At 38.9% G+C, this 17,233-nt stretch overlaps 2 protein-coding genes across 5 annotated transcripts; both read right to left on the bottom strand.

Annotated features, from left to right (window-relative positions):
• Positions 1-150: 150 nt before the first annotated feature.
• Positions 151-4,066, bottom strand: LOC145905829 (uncharacterized). 2 transcript variants are annotated; one of them, XM_082993140.1, is made up of 8 exons: positions 3,918-4,066; positions 3,653-3,843; positions 2,642-3,115; positions 2,358-2,587; positions 2,110-2,301; positions 1,921-2,052; positions 1,803-1,862; positions 151-1,733 (listed from the first exon to the last, which is right to left on the bottom strand). In XM_082993140.1, exons 1-8 carry the CDS (start codon positions 3,942-3,944, stop codon positions 940-942), a joined length of 2,100 nt encoding a protein of 699 aa, XP_082849266.1. In that variant the 5' UTR covers positions 3,945-4,066; the 3' UTR covers positions 151-939. The 2 variants fall into 2 exon arrangements, with proteins under 2 accessions (XP_082849266.1, XP_082849257.1); XM_082993131.1 differs by having other exon boundaries at positions 1,921-2,301.
• Positions 4,067-6,310: 2,244 nt separating this feature from the next.
• Positions 6,311-16,705, bottom strand: LOC145906963 (receptor-interacting serine/threonine-protein kinase 4-like). 3 transcript variants are annotated; one of them, XM_082994427.1, is made up of 8 exons: positions 16,486-16,705; positions 16,221-16,411; positions 15,190-15,663; positions 14,906-15,135; positions 14,653-14,844; positions 14,465-14,596; positions 14,347-14,406; positions 6,311-7,635 (listed from the first exon to the last, which is right to left on the bottom strand). In XM_082994427.1, exons 1-8 carry the CDS (start codon positions 16,510-16,512, stop codon positions 6,848-6,850), a joined length of 2,094 nt encoding a protein of 697 aa, XP_082850553.1. In that variant the 5' UTR covers positions 16,513-16,705; the 3' UTR covers positions 6,311-6,847. The 3 variants fall into 3 exon arrangements, with proteins under 3 accessions (XP_082850553.1, XP_082850545.1, XP_082850539.1); XM_082994419.1 differs by lacking the exons at positions 14,347-14,406; positions 14,465-14,596; positions 14,653-14,844; ... (2 more) ...; positions 16,221-16,411; positions 16,486-16,705 and adding exons at positions 7,705-7,764; positions 7,826-7,957; positions 8,014-8,205; ... (2 more) ...; positions 9,583-9,773; positions 9,849-10,173; XM_082994413.1 differs by lacking the exon at positions 6,311-7,635 and adding an exon at positions 12,691-14,277.
• Positions 16,706-17,233: the final 528 nt, after the last annotated feature.

Genomic DNA, 17,233 nt, shown 5'->3' with positions numbered 1-17,233 from the left:
CAAAACAACAACTTCATGGCTTCGCTTTAACCCAAAAGTCTAATCTAAACTTTGAAAGGCCGTATGTAAGCGAATCACAACTTGAAATCACAGTCGCGGGCCATCCAAAAAACGCACAGAGATCTGAACTTTGAACACCCCTTGCATAACTAATCTGAAAGCATTATGTATTTATGATGATGGCCAAAACTACGACATAAAAATGCGACAAACAAAGAAAGCAATGCTATGATTTGCTTCAATTTCTAATTTGCTTCGTTACGATTCATTATCTTTTAGGATTTTCATGATGACTTTCAGGCCAGCAGCATTTCTAACTACGATATATGTCACGGCAACTTGGAACACAAAATAAAAGAAACGACAAAAAGATGGAGAAATTGCTACATAAGAATAATAGCTGGCCCACAAACAAAAAACAAAACCGTAGACGATTTAAGATTTAGTGAAAAAAGTTAACAATTGAAGATTTATATTTAGAATATTGAAGTGTGAACAGGAATATATAGACAGTGAAATATTATGGAGAACTCAGATATGTTATGGGTTTCAGAAAGTAAAAGTTTTTAGTTTAAAATAAGAAAAAAAAACGTATAAATCTTCTGCTTAGAAAAAATAACGGTAAAGTGCCATGCACTGTTCAGTCTTCTGTTATGTTTGAAGACCAGCTATACGTAGCAACTGCCATTTAGACGATATATTACAATTTGACGATAAAATTTTTATCACACACTTAAAACAACAACTTCATGTCAAAACTAAAACATAGAGAAACAGAAACATTGACACCTTAATTTCCGCTTGTCATGGGAACATTTTTCGAATGCTATTTTAGGACGGCAAATAATATACGCCGGTAATATATTCATGTACGTTAGGAACGTATAAAAAATTGTTCAGCTCACGAAGATGTTTTTAAAGCACATCATAAAGAATTAGTTACACGTATACTTCGCCCTCTACTGGTTCGAAAACCTCATCTGACAGTGGCATTTCACTAATTTTTTTTTCGACCCCTGCTATGTATAGGTCCTTGCTTACAGCTTGGTTGGTCCATGTGTGTGAAGCCTGAATATTTCCTATGGCTTCGTTGTAGAGGACTTGTGCTCTAGCATTGTTTCCTAACTTGGCGTAAATATCTCCAATGTAGTCGCACAGCTGTCCTGTTGAACACGAGTTGGTACGTGAAGGTGACGAGGTATTAAAACTTCTAATGACTTCAAAGCACAGCTCAGCCGCCTTCTCAGAATGCGAATGGTCATGGATTGCGCAACACACATGAACGACGTGTTTCAGTATGTTGTGGCATGAATTGACTTTTGCCGTGTAGTCAATGTTGCTATTTCTTATTTTATCCAAGACTCTGACAAACACAGGCATGAGTTTATCCCTGACGTCATCGTCCTTGAATCTTTTCGTCATTTCGTCTGCAAGGTTTCGGCAAGTGGCTGAGATTCTCTCAGACCAAAACTGACGTTCGGAATTTCCGATTTTTAGGACATCGTACAGGCTCATTGACATCCCAATGAACTCGACGGCAAGTGAAAACATGCATCTGTCTTGCAAACCTCTTACGATTTCGAGGCAGTTCATTGTTAGGGTGAAGTGATTTCGTGTAGGCAACCTTGCCCGTAGTTGGTTCAGAAAATGATTGCATTGCTTTTTGAGGTTTCTTTCGTCATCCTTCTGTCTGATCATCATCATAATTTTCTCACTTGACTTGGAAACAATTTCTGAGAAGCATAACAAAATACGTTTTAGTTGTTCTTTAACGCTTGCCTGCAATACCCAATTGAGCTCACGCAAATAGAGTTCTGGGTCAGTGGTCGGAGTTGAACCAGCTGGAGGATGTGTAAACGATCCTAAAAAGCACACAATTTTACAAAAGTGGGTAGCTAAAGCGCTTATGGCATTGCTCACGTGCGTGTTGGTTATTTCGGTTTACTGGAGAGTCTATGGCAGGTGATGGTGTTCTGGCACGCACTGAAAAAGCTTGTTGGCGGAATGCTGAAGATCCAGTACGGTTCTCAGCGGGAGGGAAAGAAGCTGAACCTGAAATTAAATGTCGAGGACACATAATTGCAAGACGATTATTATAGTCACACGTACGTATTGCACTTTCTTCTCTTTTAAACGACTGGATCTCAATGAACTGGTTGTTGAAGTTTGTCAAGTCAACGCATGTATGTTTTGGAAGTATATCAGGTGACTTTCCCTTTAGGATTTTAGTCATTTTTTTCCATTCGCGGTGAATGACGAGACCATTGCACGATTGCATTTGTATGGAAGCTTTCCGTAAAACTATAAACAGCATTCTTATAAAAGTGAAATTAAGAAATGTTACGCGAACCTCTTACTTTCTGAACTCAAAGGACGTTTGCTGGGTTCAGAGTCCCAACATCGGATCATTGTGGTTTTCAAAAATTCAAAGATGTTTTGACCATGGGAAAGGTTTTCTTTGAGTTCGTCAATTAACCCCAAGTCGGGTCTAAACTTTCCATGCAACAGATTCACGTACAGTGCAATTTCGTTTGAACCAAAGTAGACGGGCTTTCGGGTCAACATTTCGTAAATTATCATCGAAAGACTGTAAAAATATTGTTAATAAACAACGCCCACTCTATTTCCCAAGTACTTGTACCTGTAAATGTCCATCGACGGTTGTCTGGTTGCTTTGGTGTCTTTAAGGAACTCTGGAGCGACATAACTTAATGTGTACTGGCCTGATTCTTGGATCTGGACGGATTCGAACAACAATGATCCACCCCTGTCTCCTTCTGCGTTATGGATATTAGCCGAGCCAAGATCAGCCAACTTCACAACGAAATTGAAGGTAAATAAGACATTGGATGGTTTCAAATCGCCGTGACAAATAAACGCGCCATTTTTGAAATTGTGCAAATAATCTAAGCCACAAGCCAACTGCCTAATAATGCATAGCGAAATATCTGAAGATATATCTGGAATTTTCTTCGATGAAGTAAGTTCATGCAATGATCCACCATCGATGTGCTCCATAATGATGGCGATGCAATTTCCCCAACTCGTGATTCCAAGAACTTTAACGATGTTGTCATGATACAGTTTGCTGAGAATGTTTGCTTCCCTTGAAACGCTAACCAAACAATATTTACATTATTGCGGTTGGTTTTCAAAGCACACTGAGTATACCATAGATTTGCGTGTACATAATTCTGCTAAAAAAATTAACGATGCAAGTAAAATACTGCGGTACATGTAGATTGTAGAATGTAGGCTATATTTCAAAATCCTAGATTCGTTGTAAATAAATGCCCAATACAATTACAAAGAAACACAGTTTTTTATAGTAAAAAAAAGCAGTAGCTTTTTACTACAGGATCAGCCTTGCTTTTTATCAGGAATGTACATTTCGCCCCACATCATCGGTTCCTTACAGTAAACACAGCCCATTCTATACTATTGTTGTTTTTCTGACGTTTTTAAATATCCTTTTATTGTGTTTTCTGTAAGGAACTGAAGGGGCAAAATATATATTCCTGATAAAAAGCCGGGTTGATCCTGTAGTAAACAGCTACTGCTTTTTTGTGTGATTACAAAAGCATGCAGTGATCGCCAGGGCTGCATCTGCAGTTTTTCAATTTTTAAAGTCGGTTTTTACAGAATGCCTCACTTGATAAGTGCTTTGCTGTGTTTTCCTGCAAAGTTGTAACATTTGGCCACCACTGTATCGTACTCTTCATGGTAACACCGGCGAACATGACCAAACGAACCACAACCCAAGTAGTCCACTATGTGGGGACTCGTCTTAAAACTTTCAGGACTAAGTCGATATAACGCCCTTGAAAAAGTGCTTTCCCATTCCTAACGGGAAAAGGTCATTAAGGTTGATATTGCTTTGCCAATATAAGAATAGTTCTTTCACAAAACGAGCTGACCTTTGAAATTTGTTCTTCTTGTTCCATCCACCTTGATATATTATACTTCCTAGGGCACTTGATACATTATGAAGGAATAAAAACCACAAGTGGACGAGCAGTTTGCTCCAAGGCTCAGATCATACAAACAAGGCCATCGCCCTAAACAAGCAGCCTAAACAAGCAGTTTGCACTCAATATTAGACAAGTAACACTAGGCCATCGCCCTGTGCAAACAGTCCAAATGGGCGATAAAGCTAACTAATGATTAGAGCTGTACAGTCTTAATTTTTTTTGTGTTCTTCTGTCTTTTTTAGGTAAAGTTTTTCACTGCTATCTATGTCTCTGTTGGTTATAAAGCAACGAATTCACTGTGTTTTGCCAAGCACGTTTTTGCAACACTTGAGTTGCAAACGTTTGTTTTTCTTCTGCGTTTCGCATCACTGGCTCCGTTCACCACGGGGCAAATACAAAAGAAGGCGTCAAGAATGACTAGTCATCCGGAGACAAATGTGCTGTAAATATAGATTTGTGCTAAAAACATTTGTACCACTGCAAATAACGATTTGCTTCTTCCCTATAACGACAAAATTATTCGGGCGGTAACTTTTCAGGTGTATGTTTCGTGGTCACATTTTGTTTCACAAATCCCAACGTCAATATACAATTTTGATCACCGTTGTTGAAGTACATATGACACGGTCATGGCAACTTTGCGTAAAACTAAAGGTACTTTTACAACAAACGTTTTTCCAAAGTATTTCGATTCTACGTCAACTTAAAAATGGGGAAAACGGTACAAAAAGTAGCGGCGTCCAAATATCGTAAACCCTTTTCGCTGTAGAGAATTTGACGTCACACAAGGCGCTCGCGTCGATAAAATGCATTGTTTAGATTATATTGCAGATATCGAATAGTTTCAAACACAGGAGAATCCACAAATTAGGTTACCTCAAAGGTCAGGACAAGGTTTTACATCATACAAAAATATGTCACTGTGACGTCACAAACGTAAGGCATACTTATCCCTGATTATTGGAAAAGCAAGGGTTTTGCAGCAACGACATTACTCTGTACTTCGATAAAACGGGGATGGTGCGTTTCTTTGCTCAGTGACATTACATGACGTAATTTTGGATGTGATGTCATAACTTTACCCTCACCTTTGCGTTGACTTTAATTTGATGATTCCAACATTTCTACGAACTATATTGCGAAAAATACATTAGTGGTTGATTGTGGCGAATTAAATAAATCATTTATGACGCGAACTCGTAGGCAACACTACTGCCATGCAAAAAGTGGTATTATGACAGAATAACGGTGTTGTGTTGCATAATCAGCTAGTTTGGTCGGTCTTTCTCGGCGGTCAAAATTCAATTAACCTACTTCTATCGTTTCCTGTGAGTGGACAAAACGACAACGCTAAACTAACGGTTTGTTTCTGTCGTGTTTTCAAAAGTTCATGTATCACGTTAGCGCTCATAAATGCTGTAACAACAAGAACACTCTGTCCCAGTAACTGTTTTATTAATACACAACTAAATAAGACATAATAGGTCGAACCATAGCGGCCGTCTGTGTACAGCTAAAATTAACATCAAAATCCGTTTGTTGCACTTGTTCACTTGTTGTTCCCTGTTTAATGCAACACTATACTAAACCAATTTTACAATATTTTTCATTCCTACGCATAAGGCTTACTGTCAGCACTCGCACAACCATAGCGCCTTCTATGACGTCACGTAACAATAATCTCGCTTTCGCACGAAACAACACTTCATGGATATAGTCAAAGGTTGTCAAAACCTTTTTATAATGAGGGTCAATTTTAATTAGGTGAAGACGTCCGGAGGTTTACTTTTAAAGTTTTGACTTTTCAGATCTCTCTCCGACTTGTCGGGAAAAGCGACTGATCCAGCTTGACTGCAATGCCTTGGCTGCGAAGCCTGTGAACCTAGTGATGAAGATACGAGAGCTGAGATCGCCAAATATAAAAGGGTCTGCTCAGTGGGGCGATCCTGCCTTGCTATGCGAAAGCATGCTGGTATTACTATGCGTTGTCTGATTACGGTGGTGGAGATCCCCACGTATGTGAAGGTCGCCTGACAATTTGTACGTTTGCGCACCAGTGTACTTTGGCCACAATATACCCCGTGAAACCACTGAGCTCCTGTTGCTCGGTGGGTAGAGCGTTGGGCCTGGTTAGCCCAGGGTCGTTCACACCTCACCGAGAGCTTGATTGCGAAGCCTGTGAACCTTACTTTCAAAGTTATTAACCTTATTGATTAGAAAAATGTAGAGCCCAAACTATGTGCCCTGTTTATGTATTGTACTTTCTTTCAGTTAATAAAGTTCTACGCAAGTCGCTTCAACCCAAAAGCCAAATCCAGTTTTTGGAAGGCCGTATGTAAGAGAATCACAACTTGAAACACAATCGTGAGCCACTCAAAATGTCACTGAGATCCGTATTTTGAACACCCCTTACATAACTAATCCAAATGTAGCATGTATTTATAATGGTGGTCAAAAGTGCAACAAACAAAGAAAGGAATGCTCTAATTTTCATCGCTGCCTTTTATGATCTTTAGGGACTTTTATGATGACTTTCAGCCCAGCAGAATTTCTAACTATGATATATGTCACGGCAACTTGGAACACAAAATAAAAGAAACGACAAAAAGATGGAGAAATTGCTACATAAGAATAATAGCTGTCCCACAAACACAAAACAAAACCGTAGACGATTTAAGATTTAGCAGAAAGGTAAACAATTAGAGATTTGTTTTTTGAATATTGAAGTGGTGAACAGCAACATATCAGTGTGTAAAATTTTCATGATATGCACTTAAAGCAACATCTTCATGACAAAACCAGACCATAAAAAAGTAAAAACGTTGACAACTTAATTGTCGCTTGTCATGGGAACATCAGCGACTTCAAAGAATTAGTTACACGTAGACTTCGCCCCCTACGAAAACCTCATCTGAAAGTTGCATTTCACGAAGTTTTTTTTCCACCGCTGCTATGTACAGGTCCTTGCTTACACCTTGGTTGGTCCATTCGTGTGAAGCCTGAATACTTCCTATGGCTTCGTTGTAGAGGACTTGTGCTCTAGCATTGTTTCCTAACTTGGCGTAAATATCTCCAATGTAGTCGAAGAGCTGTCCTGTTGAACACGAGTTGGTACGTGAAGGTGACGAGGTTTTGAAACCTCTAATGACTTCAAAGCACAGCTCAGCCGCCTTCTCAGAATGCGAATGGTCATGGATTGCGCAACACACATGAACGACGTGTTTCAGTATGTTGTGGCATGAACTGACTTTTGCCGTGTAGTCAATGTTGCTCTTTCTTATTTTATCCAACACTCTGACAAACACAGGCATGAGTTTATCCCTGACGTCATCGTCCTTGAATCTTTTCGTCATTTCGTCTGCAAGGTTTCTGCAAGTGGCTGAGATTTTCTCACACCAAAACTGACGTTCAAAATTTCCGATTTTTAGGACATCATACAGGCTCATTGACATCCCAATGAACTCAATGGAAAGTGAAAACATACATCTGCCTTTCAAACCTCCGACGATTTCGAGGCAGTTCATTGTCAGGGTGAAGTGATTTCGTGTAGGCAACCTTGCCCGTAGTTGGTTCAGAAAATGATTGCATTGCTTTGTGAGGTTTCTTTCGACATCCTTCTGTCTGATCATCATCATAATTTTCTCACTTGACTTGGAAACAATTTCTGAGAAGCATAACAAAATACGTTTTAGTTGTTCTTTAACACTTGCCTGCAATACCCAATTGAGCTTACGCAAATAGAGTTCTGGGTCAGTGGTCCGAGTTAAATCAGCTTGAGAAAGTGAAAACGATCCTAAAGAAAAGCATACGATTTTACAAAAGTGGGTAGCTATAGCACTCAGGGCATTACTCACGTGAGTGCTTGTTAATTCTGTTTACTGGAGAGTCTATGGCAGGTGATGGTGTTCTGGCACGCAATGAAAACGCTTGTTGGCGGAATGCTGAAGATCCAGCACTGTTCTCAGCGGGAGGGGAAGAAGCTGAACCTGAAATTAAATGTCGAGGACAAATAATTGCAAGACGATTATTTTGTCACGCGTACGTATTGCACTCTCTTCTTTGTTGAACGACTGGATCTCAATGAACTGGTTGTTGAACTTCGTCAAGTCAACGCATTCATGTTTTGGAAGTATATCAGATGACTTTCCCTTTAGGATTTTAGTCATTTTTTTCCATTCGCGGTGAATGACGAGACCATTGCACGATTGCAGTTGTATGGAAGCCTCCCGTAAAACTATAAACAACATTCTTGTAAAAGTGAAATTAAGAAATGTTACGCGAACCTCTTACTTTCTGAACTCAAATGACGTTTGCTGGGTTCGGGGTCCCAACATCGGATCATCGTGGTTTTCAAAAATTCAAAGATGTCTTGACCATGGGAAAGTTTTTCTTTAAGTTCGTCAATTAACCCCAAGTCGGGTCGAAACTTTCCATGCAACAGATTCACGTACAGTGCAATTCCGTTTGAACCAAAGTAGACGGGCTTTCGGGTCAACATTTCGTAAATTATCATCGAAAGACTGTAAAAATGTTGTTAATAAACAACGCCAACTCTATTTCCCAAGTACGTTTACCTGTAAATGTCCATCGACGGTTGTCTGGTTGCTTTGGTGTCTTTAAGGAACTCTGGAGCGACATAACTTAATGTGTATTGGCCTGATTCCTTGATCTGGACGGATTCAAACAACAATGATCCACCCCTGTTTCCCTCTGCGTTATGGATATTAGCCGAGCCAAGATCAGCCAACTTCACAACGAAATTGAAGGTAAATAAGACATTGGATGGTTTCAAATCGCCGTGACAAATAAACGCGCCATTTTTGAAATTGTGCAAATAATCTAACCCACAAGCCAACTGCTTAATAATGCATAGCGAAATATCTGAAGATATATCTGGAATTTTCTTCGATGAAGTAAGTTCATGCAATGATCCACCATCGATGTGCTCCATAATGATGGCGATGCAATTTCCCCAACTCGTGATGCCAAGAACTTTAACGATGTTGTCATGATACAGTTTGCTGAGAATGTTTGCTTCCCTTGAAACGCTAACCAAACAATATTTACATTATTGCGGTTGGTTTTTAAATCACACTGAGTATACCATAGTTTGCATGTAGGCTACATAATTCTACTAAAAAAATTAACAATGCAAGTAAAATACTGCTGTACATGTAGATTGCAGAATGTAGGCTATATTTCAAAATCCTAGATTCGTTGCAAAAGAATGTCCAATACAATTACAAAGAAATACAGTTTTTGATAGTAAAAAAAAACAGTAGGTTTTTACTACAGGATCAGCCTGGCTTTATATCAGGAATGTACATTTCTCCCCACAGGCATCTTCAATTCCTTACAGTAAACACAGCCCATTCTATACTATTGTTGTTTTTCAGACGTTTTTAAAAATCATTTTATTGTGTTTACTGTAAGGAACTGAAGGGGCGAAATATATATTCCTGATAAAAAGCCAGGCTGATCCTGCAGTAAACAGCTACTGCTTTTTTTGTGTGATTACGAAAGCATGCAGTGATCGCCAGGCCTGCATCTGCAGTTTTGGTTAGATCCCAATTTTTCAATTTTTAAAGTCGGTTTTTACAGAATGCCTCACTTAATAAGTGCTTTGCTGTGTTTTCCTGCAAAGTTGTAACATTTGGCCACCACTGTATCGTACTCTTCATGGTAACACCGGCGAACATGACCAAACGAACCACAACCCAAGTAGTCCACTATGTGGGGACTCGTCTTAAAACTTTCAGGACTAAGTCGATATAACGCCCTTGAAAAAGTGCTTTCCCATTCCTGACGGGGAAAAAGTCATTAAGGTGGATATTGCTTTGCCATTATAAGAATAGTGCTTTCACAAAACGAGCTAACCTCTGAAATTTGTTCTTCTTGTTCCATCCACCTTGATATATTATACTTCCTAGGGCACTTGATACATTATGAAGGAATGAAAACCACAAAAAAACCACTGGACGAACAGTTTGCACCAAGGCTCAGATCAGACAAATAAGGCCATCGCCCTCAACAAGCAGTTTGCACTCAACGTTAGACAAGTATTAACACTAAGCCATCGCCCTTTGCAAACAATCAAAATGGGCGATAAAGCTAACTAATACTTAGAGCTGTACAGTCCCAAGTGTTTTTGTGTTCTTCTTTCTTTATTAGGTAAAGTTTTTCACTGATATCTATGTCTCTGTTCGTTATAAAGCAACGAATTCACTGTGTTTTGCATGGCACGTTTTTGCAACACTTGAGTTGTAAACGTTTTTTTTCTTCTGCGTTTCGCATCACTGGCTCCGTTCACCGCGGGGCAAACACAAAAGAAGGCGTCACGAATCACTAGTCATGGGCACCTTACTATAATCTCAACCCTACTCTTTCCTCTGCTTAGGATTTGCCGCTAATCCCATAGACAAGGATGTTGTAAATATGGATTTGAGCTAAAAACATTTGTACCACTGCAAATAACGATTTCCTTTTCCCTATAACAACAAAACACCATTTTAGTGTCGTTATTCGTGCGTTAACTTTTTTGGTGTATGTTTCGCGGTCACATTTTATTTCACATTATTAAATTGCCGTATCAGTCTATATGTGATAAATTCTTTCTCTGATTGGCACTCTTTTGCAAAAGACCGACTTTTGTATTGTAAACAGTACACAAGCTTTCGCGATTTTCCCTCGCTTCGTCAGGTGTAAATGAACACAATGCGTCGTCATGCGGGTAATGGTCTTGCAAAAAGTTAAAGGGAAATCAAGATCAGCAAGGGAGACGGCCGAGCAACACCACATTAACCGCTTCAACGCTATCAAAGATGGGCTCAACAGAGATTGGGGATTCCTGAGCCATTATCAACACGACGATGCCGCAGGAACGATGCAGCAACACGACGACGCCAGCTAACGGCAGCTTATCGTTTACAGTGCCTTTTTTCTTCGACCGCCTTGCGCTTGTTTTTTTGTATCGCATTGTGTTCATTTACACCTGACGAAGCGAGGGAAAATCGCGAAAGCTTGTGTACTGTTTACAATACAAAAGTCAGTCTTTTGCAAAAGAGTGCCAATCAGAGAAAGAATTTATTTTGTTTCACGAATCCCAACGTCATTACACGATTCCAATCACCGTTGTTAAATAATTTTGAAGTCAGAACTTTCCAAACGATGCGTAATATTGTTGGGGCGTCGTAGGCTTGGGAGGCATTGGACGAATTTTACTTCGATGATAAACTGCGTGACCTTCCAGCCGTGGGCCTTGATAAACAAAAACGAATTAACGTATTACACAAGCGAATTCGTCTCTAAAAATACCGTCAACACTACAAATAGACAAGATGAATTATTTTCGGGTGCGTCGTTGTAAGATTTTGGTAGAGTTAAGTGCATGCAAGTTGGAAAGTGTTGAGATATGCTTATTGCATGTAGGATTTACTACCAATATTTGTGTCGACATTCGGATTAGGCCGAACATTGAAATATACTGCGGGAGTTACTATTAGGGTTCAGCATTTCCCTGGCAAAGCATCATTTTTTAAATACAAACAAAACCGTGGACACAAATAACAATTTAGAGGCAAAATATTGACCAACAAAAAATTCATTGCAAAATACGAAGGAATGCTTGACTTGTTTTTGGTTTCAGGTACTCTGTTGTCATTAATGTACGCGTACGCGTTCTGTATTAAAGTAGATGATGCGAATGCATTATCTTAAAATAGTCCACTTCACTTAAACGCTTTATTTTTTTTTTGTATTTTCACTTCACTTAAACTCACATGTTTTTCTTTGTTTATTTTCACACTCACCTTCATAATATATTTGTAACTATTTTGCAATTTTACTCGTTTTAATATGCCCGAGCGATCATGCTTGCGTGGCAAACGCGGGCAGACAGTTCTCTGGTGGTGGCGTGTGGTAAACACTGTTTTTGGTGGGAGGTCTTATGTGGTAATTGTCGATGAACGCTAGTCGTAGTGGAATGTGTATTTTGTGCAAGTCTTAGAACAAACGTTGTTTTATTCGCGCTTTTATCGTTTTATTCTTTTATACTTATTAGCGTTTTTCTATTTTATTATAAAAATAGCCACCTTGGTCGTGTGACTCCAGGCCTCTGCGATAGGCCATTAGTGCAGAGTAGCCTAGGCGTTAACCAAGTTAGGAAGACAAGCTAATTTCGGTTACATGTAAAGGTTTCCAATTTGACAAAAGAAACATTTTTAACTTTAGTCCAATAATATAAAATGCAAACGAAGTTATTACTGACTTCTTATTGCAATGATTTTACATATTCGGACAAAAAACCGTTGCATTTATCTTAATTCCGATACAAAAAATCAAGTGGCAAAATTGTGAAAACTCATAAGATTGACATACAATCAACATTAGCACATGAAATATGATGATTGACATACAAATTTAACATTAGTGAAAAAAAAAAGTTATCAAGAAAAAGTTATCATATTCTGTCTTTTGTTTTCTTCTGAAGACCACATATACTTGGCATTTTTTGAAAGTTGGACGACACATAAACAGACTGAAAATTTTCATTAAACACACTCAAAACAACAACTTCATGGCTTCGCTTTAACCCAAAAGTCTAATCTAAACTTTGAAAGGCCGTATGTAAGTGAATCACAACTTGAAACCACAGTCGTAGGCCACCCAAAAAACGCACAGAGATCTGAACTTTGAACACCCCTTGCATAACTAATCTGAAAGCATTATGTATTTATGATGATGGCCAAAACTAGGACATAAAAATGCGACAAACAAAGAAAGCAATGCTATGATTTGCTTCAATTTCTAATTTGCTTCGTTAAGATTCATTATCTTTTAGGATTTTCATGATGACTTTCAGGCCAGCAGCATTTCTAACTACGATATATGTCACGGCAACTTGGAACACAAAATAAAAGAAACGACAAAAAGATGGAGAAATTGCTACATAAGAATAATAGCTGGCCCACAAACAAAAAACAAAACCGTAGACGATTTAAGATTTAGTGAAAAAAGTTAACAATTGAAGATTTATATTTAGAATATTGAAGTGTGAACAGGAATATATAGACAGTGAAATATTATGGAGAACTCTGATATGTTATGGGTTTCAGAAAGTAAAAGTTTTTAGTTTAAAATAAGAAAAAAAAACGTATAAATCTTCTGCTTAGAATTTGGGCCATGGGGCTATAATGGTAAAGTGCCATGCACTGTTCAGTCTTCTGTTATGTTTGAAGACCAGCTATACGTAGCAACTGCCATTTAGACGATATATTACAATTTGACGATAAAATTTTTATCACACACTTAAAACAACAACTTCATGTCAAAACTAAAACATAGAGAAACAGAAACATTGACACCTTAATTTCCGCTTGTCATGGGAACATTTTTCGAATGCTATTTTAGGACGGCAAATAATATACGCCGGTAATATATTCATGTACGTTAGGAACGTATAAAAATTTGTTCAGCTCACGAAGATGTTTTTAAAGCACATCATAAAGAATTAGTTACACGTATACTTCGCCCTCTACTGGTTCGAAAACCTCATCTGACAGTGGCATTTCACTAAGTTTTTCTTTGACCGCCGCTATGTATAGGTCCTTGCTTATAGCTTGGTTGGTCCATTTGTGTGAAGCCTGAATATTTCCTATGGCTTCGTTGTAGAGGTCTTGTGCTCTAGCATTGTTGCCTAACTTGGCGTAAATGTCTCCAATGTAGTCGAAGAGCTGTCCTGTTGAACACGAGTTGGTACGTGAAGGTGACGAGGTATTAAAACCTCTAATGACTTCAAAGCACAGCTCAGCCGCCTTCTCAGAATGCGAATGGTCATGGATTGCGCAACACACATGAACGACGTGTTTCAGTATGTTGTAACATGAACTAACTTTTGCCGTGTAGTCAATGTTGCTCTTTCTTATTTTATCCAAGACTCTGACAAACACAGGCATGAGTTTATCCCTGACGTCATCGTCCTTGAATCTTTTCGTCATTTCGTCTGCAAGGTTTCGGCAAGTGGCTGAGATTTTCTCAGACCAAAACAGACGTTCGGAATTTCCGATTTTTAGGACATCGTACAGGCTCATTGACATCCCAATGAACTCGACGGCAAGTGAAAATATGCATCTGTCTTGCAAACCTCCTACAATTTCGAGGCAGTTCATTGTTAGGGTGAAGTGATTTCGTGTAGGCAACCTTGCCCGTAGTTGGTTCAGAAAATGATTGCATTGCTTTGTGATATTTCTTTCGTCATCCTTCTGTTTGATCATCGTCATAATTTTCTCACTTGACTTGGAAACAATTTCTGAGAAGCATAACAAAATACGTTTTAGTCGTTCTTTTACGCTTGCCTGCAATACCCAATTGAGCTTACGCAAATAGAGTTCTGGGTCAATGGTCGGAGTTGAACCAGCTGGAGAATGTGAAAACGATCCTAAAAAGCACAGGATTTTACAAAAGTGGGTAGCTATAGCACTCAGGGCATTACTCACGTGCGTGTTGGTTATTTCGGTTTGCTGGAGAGTCTATGGCAGGTGATGGTGTTCTGGCACCCACTGAAAAAGCTTGTTGGCGGAATGCTGAAGATCCAGCACTGTTCTCAGCGGGAGGGGAAGAAACTGAACCTGAAATTAAATGTCAAGGACACATAATTGCAAGACGATTAATTTGTCACACGTACTTATTACACTCTCTTCTTTGTTAAACGACTGGATCTCAATGAACTGGTTGTTGAAGTTTGTCAAGTCAACGCATGCATGTTTTGGAAGTATATCAGATGACTTTCCCTTTAGGATTTTAGTAATTTTTTTCCATTCGCGGTGAATGACGAGACCATTGCACGATTGCATTTGTATGGAAGCCTCCCGTAAAACTATAAACAACATTCTTGTATAAGTGAAAAATGCATATTTACTTGAATTTGAACCTCTTACTTTCTGAACTCAAAGGACGTCTGCTGGGTTCGGAGTCCCAACATCGGATCATCGTGGTTTTCAAAAATTCAAAGATGTCTTGACCATGGGAAAGTTTTTCTTTAAGTTCGTCAATTAACCCCAAGTCGGGTCGAAACTTTCCATGCAACAGATTCACGTACAGTGCAATTTCGTTTGAACCAAAGTAGACCGGCTTTCGGGTCAACATTTCGTAAATTATCATCGAAAGACTGTAAAAATATTGTTAATAAATAACGTCCACTCTATTTCCCAAGTACTTTTACCTGTAAATGTCCATCGAAGGTTGTCTGGTTGCTTTGGTGTCTTTTAGGAACTCTGGAGCGACATAACTTAATGTGTACTGGCCTGATTCCTTGATCTGGACGGATTCAAACAACAATGATCCACCCCTGTTTCCCTCTGCGTTATTGATATTAGCCGATCCAAGATCAGCCAGTTTCACAACGAAATTGAAGGTAAATAAGACATTGGATGGTTTCAAATCGCCGTGACAAATAAACGCGCCATTTTTGAAATTGTGCAAATAATCTAACCCACAAGCCAACTGCCTAATAATGCATAGCGAAATATCTGAAGATATATCTGGAATATTCTTCGATGAAGTAAGTTCATGCAATGATCCACCATCGATGTGCTCCATAATGATGGCGATGCAATTTCCCCAACTCGTGATGCCAAGAACTTTGACGATGTTGTCATGATACAGTTTGCTGAGAATGTTTGCTTCCCTTGAAACGCTAACCAAACAATATTTACATTATTGCGGTTGGTTTTCAAATCACACTGAGTATACCATAGTTTGCGTGTACATAATTCAGCTAAAAAAATTAACAATGCAAGTAAAATACTGCGGTACATGTAGATTGTAGAATGTAGGCTATATTTCAAAATCCTAGATTCGTTGCAAATAAATGCCCAATACAATTACAAAGAAACACAGTTTTTTATAGTAAAAAAAGCAGTAGCTTTTTACTACAGGATCAGCCTGGCGTTTTATCAGGAATGTACATTTCGCCCCACAGGCATCTTCGGTTCCTTACAGTAAACACAGCCCATTCTATACTATTGTTGTTTTTCAGACGTTTTTAAAAATCATTTTATTGTGTTTTCTGTAAGGAACTGAAGGGGCGAAATATATATTCCGGATAAAAAGTCGGGTTGATCCTGTAGTAAACAGCTACTGCTTTTTTTGTGTGATTACAAAAGCATGCAGTGATCGCCAGGGCTGCATCTGCAGTTTTGGTTAGATCCCAATTTTTCCATTTTTAAAGTCGGTTTTTACAGAATGCCTCACTTGATAAGTGCTTTGCTGTGTTTTCCTGCAAAGTTGTAACATTTTGCCACCACTGTATCGTACTCTTCATGGTAACACCGGCGAACATGACCAAACGATCCACAACCCAAGTAGTCGACTATGTGGGGACTCGTCTTAAAACTTTCAGGACTAAGTCGATATAACGCCCTTGAAAAAGTGCTTTCCCATTCCTAACGGGAAAAGGTCATTAAGGTTGATATTGCTTTGCCAATATAAGAATAGTGCTTTCACAAAACGAGCTGACCTTTGAAATTTGTTCTTCTTGTTCCATCCACCTTGATATATTATACTTCCTAGGGCACTTGATACATTATGAAGGAATAAAAACCACAAGTGGACGAGCAGTTTGCTCCAAGGCTCAGATCATACAAACAAGGCCATCGCCCTCAACAAGCAGCCTAAACAAGCAGTTTGCAGTAACACCAGGCCATCGCTCTGTGCAAACAGTCCAAATGGGCGATAAAGCTAACTAATGATTAGAGCTGTACAGTCTTAATTTTTTTGTGTTCTTCTGTCTTTTTTAGGTAAAGTTTTTCACTGCTATCTATGTCTCTGTTGGTTATAAAGCAACGAATTCACTGTGTTTTGCTAAGCACGTTTTTGCAACACTTCAGTTGCAAACGTTTGTTTTTCTTCTGTGTTTCGCATCACTGGCTCCGGTCACCGCGGAGCAAATACAGAAGAAGGCGTCAAGAATGACTAGTCATCCGGAGACAAATGTGCTGTAAATATAGATTTGTGCTAAAAACATTTGTACCACTGCAAATAACGACTTGCTTCTTCCCTATAACGACAAAATTATTCGGGCGGTAACTTTTCAGGTATATGTTTCGTGGTCACATTTTATTTCACAAATCCCAACGTCAATATACAATTTTAATCACCGTTGTTAAGGTACATATGACACGGTCATGGTAACTTTGCGTAAAACTAAAGGTACTTTCACAACAAACTTTTTTCCAAAGTATTTCGGTTCTACGTCAACTGAAAAA

This window comes from Ascidia mentula, chromosome 1, assembly GCF_947561715.1.
Source record: "Ascidia mentula chromosome 1, kaAscMent1.1, whole genome shotgun sequence".
In the NCBI taxonomy this organism is placed as follows: Eukaryota; Metazoa; Chordata; class Ascidiacea; order Phlebobranchia; family Ascidiidae; genus Ascidia; species Ascidia mentula.
The sequence above is the reverse complement of the archived record's forward strand: the minus strand, read 5'-3'. Positions and strand labels throughout refer to the sequence as shown.